At 44.0% G+C, this 6000-nt stretch overlaps 1 protein-coding gene across 2 annotated transcripts in view; it reads right to left on the reverse strand.

Moving 5' to 3' along the window:
- Window positions 1-5661, reverse strand: part of SEH1L (SEH1 like nucleoporin) — a 31660-nt gene extending 25999 nt beyond the window's left edge. Inside the window, exons 1-2 of one of the 2 annotated variants that reach the window (XM_077899873.1) lie at window positions 5403-5661; window positions 1614-1664 (exon numbers count right to left, since the gene is read on the reverse strand). In XM_077899873.1, the coding sequence (XP_077755999.1) occupies window positions 1614-1664; window positions 5403-5513 (162 nt within the window). In that variant the 5' untranslated portion in view covers window positions 5514-5661. The remainder of the gene's footprint in view (window positions 1-1613; window positions 1665-5402) is intronic. The other variant, XM_077899874.1, reaches the window with a different exon arrangement.
- Window positions 5662-6000: the final 339 nt, after the last annotated feature.

Genomic DNA, 6000 nt, shown 5'->3' on the forward strand with positions numbered 1-6000 from the left:
TTTCATTTGTACTTTCCAGTAAAGACACAACATGACAATAACATCAGTCCAACAATAATGTTGATAAAGTTTGTTTTACACTATTGTATATCTAACACTTTTACACTCAACAATCTCAGGACACTTTCATAATCGTGTAATTTCTACATGGTAAATTATGTCATCCAAAGGCAAACTTTGCACCCTTATTTTTTATCCTCTATTTTGTCTAGTCTTTTTTGTTTCACTTTTAATTCTTATACAGGCTATTAGGTAAAAAATGCACTAGAGTGGCGCGATTTTGTTAATTATTAGATTTCCAATAAAGCACAATCTAACTAAAGACATAAAGATTACACAAAGATGTTCATCAAAATAAAAAGGAAATCCGTTATCAGTTGAACAGAACAGGGCATATTGACTGGTATACTTCTGTTTTACTGCTATACTCATGTTTTTTTAAGAGACTTTAAAATCTACCAAAGTATTTCTGGGGACACCTGGGTGGCTCAGCGGTTGAGCGTCTGTCTTTGGCTAAGGGTGTAATCCTGGGGTTCCGGGATCGAGTCCTGAATCAGGCTCTCTGCATGGAGCCTGCTTCTCCTCCCTCTTCCTGTGTCTCTGTCTCTCTCTGTGTTGTCTCTCATGAATAAATAAATTTTAAAAATCTTAAAAAAAAAAAAAGTATTTCTGAAATAAGCTGCTAAACTGAAAAGCAAGAAATAGGGGTTTCCTTTCAGAGTGATGTAGTTTTGGAATAGAGTTGGTGGTTGTACCAACACTGTAAATGTAGTAAGTGCTATTAATTGTTTATAAAAGATCAAACTAGGGATCCCTGGGTGGCGCAGCGGTTTAGCGCCCGCCCTTGGCCCAGGGCGCGATCCTGGAGACCCAGGATCGAATCCCACATCGGGCTCCCGGTGCATGGAGCCTGCTTCTCCCTCTGCCTATGTCTCTGCCTCTCTCTGTGACTATCATAAAAAAAAAAAAAAAAAAAAAAAAAAAAAAAAAAAAAAAAAAAAAAAATTTAAAAAATTAAAATTAAAAAAAGAAAAGATCAAACTACTGATACACACTACAACATAAAGGAACCTCAAGGAAAAGGAAAGTAGCCAAACATAAAGAACTACATATTGTAGAATTCCACTTATATACAATGTCTAGAAAAGGTAAAACTACAGAGAAAGAAAATAGTTCAGTGGTGCTTAGGGCTAGGTAAAAATTCTACCTGAGTAAAGCAGTTTTTAAAAAAGAAATAGAACCTGTACAAAACATCACAACTATTAAAAATATGCAGAATAGCGCAGTTACGAGTCTTACTCTTGATCTCAGCTCAGGTCTTTATCTCAGGAAAGTGAATTCAAGCCCTGTGTTGGGGCTTAAAAAATATATACATGTTCAAAGATAAAAATAATACCAAGATACTAAAAATAGTTATTTTAGAATGCTAGAGAACTGCACATTTTCCTACTCTCAAATTTTCTTAAGTATATTTTTGTTACTTTAATAGTTAAAAATATTTTAGGAAAAGAAGTATGCATTTTATAATTTTCTCAGAGATGAAGAGCAAGTCAATGATGCCATCAAATAGTGAACATCTCAATTTTTTTAAAAAGTACTGTGAAAATACTAACCTTCCAGCTAGCAGTACAATGCCAATCCCCACTTTCACTTTTATCCCAGACCTATAAAAAAATAAGATATATTTTATACAAAAATTCCTATAAACATGAAAAAATTAATATGGAATCAGTATTAGGGCAAAAGAAGTGAACATAAATTCACAAAACAACACATCCAATAAGTAAACATTCATTCATTCAGAGACTTGAGAACCTGGTGAGTGCCAGAAATCAGGCCAAGCATTGAGGGCGTCAAGGATCTCTGCTCTAATAGGTAACAAAGACAAATACAGTTGCAGTCAAGTCTTCTTATTGTAGTAGTAGTGTTTTACAATGTTGCTGTAAAAATTGAATCAGCAAGTAAGGAACCACTGCTCCCAGCCAAGGGAAAAATACAAGGTGAGATTCATAGGAGCCTATGGTCACAAAATATTTGTCAATCAATGTACCTGTTTAAAGACACCTTTTAAGTGTACATTATAGATTCATTAACGCTGGAATAACAGCAACTCCTGTCCGAATGAAGTTTTCCTAACACGTACATTTTCTCCGTGGAGCATATCACAGCCTTCTTGCACATAAGAACACTAAGCAGCACTAACTTGGGGACAATTTTAGACGGTGAAATCAACAAATAAAAATGTGAAAAATGCAGCACAAAATAGACAATGAAAAGGATACTTATTTACAGAATGAAAGCCCAAATAAGAAAGCAGCATCACTCTGTTTAACCTCAGCTTGGAAAATGTACATCAGGCGTCCTCAATTTTTTGCTACTCTGCTCATGTCAACAAATAACTGTGAGAACTGATTTTGAGGTTATAAATAAATTGTAGAGTGCAGGTAAATTCACAAATACAGAATTTGCTAATAATGAGGACCAACTGTATATGTAACAAACAAAAGCAAAATTGAATCTTAACCACCAACAAAAAATATACATTAAAATAATGAGACACTTTAACTTCTTAAAGAACGTAGTGATAAACTCCTCAAAAAACTAAAAATAGGATTACCACATGATCCAGCAATTCCACTTCTGGGTATATATCCAAAAGAGAGTTGAAAGCAGGGTCTCAAAGAAGTATTTGTACGCTCACAGTCTTAGCAAAATTACCCACAATACCAAAAACCTAGAAGCAAGGCGGGGTTGGGGGGGTAACTGGGTGACAGGCACTGAGGAGGGCAACTTCATGGGGTAAGCACTGGGTGTTATACTGTATGTTGGCAAATCGACTTCAATTTTTAAAAAAACAAAAAACAAAAAAACAAAACCTAGAACCAACCCAAGTCCACTGACAGATAAGCAAAATTTAAAAAGTATTTATAATACATATAATGGAATATTCAGCCTTAAAAAGGAAGAAAATTCTAACACGTTTCAACATGTGCAAACTTCAAAGACCCCATGCTAAGTGAAATCAGCCAGCCACAAAAAAGACAACTATTGTATGATTCCACTTACATGCGATCCCTAGTGTAGTCAAATTTATAGAGACTGAAAGAAGGATGGTGGTTGCCAGGGGGTGATGACAGGGAGAATGGGTACAGAGTTTCAGTCTTGCAAAACGAAAAAGTCCTGTACATAGAATGGTGGCGATAGTTGCACAGACATGAATGTATTCAATACCACTTAACTATACACTTAAACATGGTTACGATAGTAAATTATGTGTATTTTACTACAAAATTATTTAAGATTTTATTTATTCATGATATACATGTATATATATAGAGAGAGAAATAGAGAAAGAGAGGCAGAGGGATCCCTGGGTGGCGCAGCGGTTTGGCACCTGCCTTTGGCCCAGGGCTAGATCCTGGAGACCTGGGATCGAATCCCACGTCGGGCTCCCGGTGCATGGAGCCTGCTTCTCCCTCTGCCTATGTCTCTGCCTCTCTCTCTCTCTGTGTGACTATCATAAATAAATAAAAATAAAAAATTAAAAAAAAAGATTAAATAAAATTTAAAAAAAAAAAGAGAGAGGCAGAGACACAGGTAGAAGGAGAAGCAGGCTCCATCGAGGGAGCCTGAGGTGGGACTCGATCCCAGGACTCCAGGATCACACCCCCGGCCAAAGGCAGGCACTGAACTGCTGAGCCACCCAGGGATCCCCTTTACCACAAAATTAAAGAAAAAAATGTTAATAATGGCTAACATGGATAATGACCCTATTAACTGGCAGCGTAAAATAGTATAACCTTGGAAAAGGCAATCTGGCAATTACTCACAAAAGCTTTTAAAATATTCACTAATTTCTCTACTTGAATGAGGTTAAAGAAATCCTTCAAAACACATGAAAAGCTAAAATAATGAAGATTTTCGGTGCAATGCTACTTCAGACAGACAAAACCTACAAATCGAAAGATTAAAAGACTCCATAATAAATGGATAAGGAAAAAAATGTTTGGCTTATTCACCTCACAGACATTAATGCAATATTCGACAAGTAGATGAATATATAAACAAAATGTGTACACATACAAAACATTCAATCTTAATGAAATTAAGATACATGCTACAAATATGGATGAACCTTGAAAACATCTTGATAAGTGTAATGAACCACTAACAAAAGAATAAATATTGGATGGTTACATTTATATGAGCTACCAAGCAGTGAAATTTATAAAGAAAGAGGATGAGAAGTGACTAGTGGCTGGGGGTTGTGGGGAAGGAGTTTTAGTTTAAGTTCCAGAGATGTACAGTGGCGATGACAGCACAACGTGATGCTGTGCTAACTATGGCGTATTAAGATGATTCGTTTACCACAATTTCAAAAGATCTAAGGGATTTTAAACCTTTTAGAAAGAATCACAACGCTACAGTTATTCCATAGATTTGGCAACACTATTTTTCAGAAGAAAACAGCGGATGACGATGCTTCTTTACTCAGGGAGAGAGTGAGCCAAAGCACTGACGCCCAAGGGCAGCGGGGCGGGGCGGGGCGGGGCGAGGGGGGCGGGGCGGGTCAGGACCCCGAGAGCTGAGATGCGGGGCGCCGCGCTCGGCCCGAGCCGCCCAGGCCCCGGAAAGCTGGCTGTCGGTAGTAAGGCTCTCCGAGGGAATCGGTGCTATCCGACTCGTCTGTGAAACACAGGTGGTCTAAACCGTCCTTCAGGTCGTGTGCTCTCCAAGTCCTCGAGGACGACATCATCCACACTCCGGCTTCCGTCTTCAAGTCCATTATCATTTTCCATAACATCTGCAGTTCCTCCATCCAGAAAGTCGGAGCAGTGCACAGACACCGACACTCCACTTTCTCAATCGCGAGTGGAGACCGTCCCCGGATATGCATGGGTTCATGTTCCTTCCATCGCGAAGAGAGCTGAGCTTCCTCCCGAAGCACAAGACGACCATCCCCCAAGCAGGGACAGGGCGAGGTCCGCCAGCCGGAGCGGCGAGCGGCAGAGGGCTCCGCCGGACCGCGCCGTCTGATGACGCCAAGGGGCTCCCGCGCTCCGGAAGCCGAGCCTGCGCCCGGAACAAGGCGCCCGAGGCCCCCGCGGCGGGGGCGCGCACGTGGCGACGACGCCCGCCCTCCCCCTCCGCGCAGGCGCGGGGCCACGTGCCTTCGCCCCGGGGTGTCTGTGACCCCACAATACGCGGACGAGGAGGGCGGACGACGCCCGCCGCCCGCCCGCCCGCCTTGGGCTCCAGACGTCGTGCCCAGCGGCGCACCGCAAAGTGGGGAAGGGAGGAGTCCCCTCTCCAAGCGCCGCTCCCTCCGCTCTAACCGCCAGGTGTGCACGCTCTCCCAACCCCCCTTCCGAGCTCCGCGCCGCCCAAAGCCTCGCGCACACCTTGACGCTCTGGTCGCTGGAGCAGGTAGCCATCCGTCGCCCGTGGAAGTCGAAAGAGACATCGTGGATGAGATCTTTATGGTCCGCCGCAATGCTGCGCGCCACAAACATGGCGTCCGACAGGGCCCGTCTCTTTCGCCGGCCCCGCCCACCTCCGAAGAGGGCGGACGCGGCGGCGCCCGGACCGCAGCCCACCCGGACCCCGCGGCTGTCGGAGCGCGCTCTGCACGCGCGTCAGCTGCCCCCGCGCCGCCGCGCTCGCCCCGCCCCTCTGCCCTTCCCGCCCGGAGAGGCGGCGGCCACTGCGCATGCGCTTCCCGGGAGCGCGTCGCAGCGGGAGGGCCCGGCTCTCGGCCGAGTGGGCGTTGCTGTTGCTGTCCTGAAGACGAGGAGCATTTGTTGATGAAATATAACCGGGAGGGGAATCCCTGGGCGGCTCAGCAGCTCAGCGGTTTGGCGCCTGCCTTCGGTCCAGGGCGTGATCCTGGAGACCCGGGATCGAGTCCCACATCGAGTCCCACATCGGGTCCCTGCATGGAGCCTGCTTCTCCCTCTGCCTGTGTCTCTGCCTCTCTCTTTCTCTGTGTCTACCATGAAT

The sequence above is a fragment of the Canis aureus genome, chromosome 6, assembly GCF_053574225.1.
Source record: "Canis aureus isolate CA01 chromosome 6, VMU_Caureus_v.1.0, whole genome shotgun sequence".
NCBI lineage: Eukaryota > Metazoa > Chordata > Mammalia > Carnivora > Canidae > Canis > Canis aureus.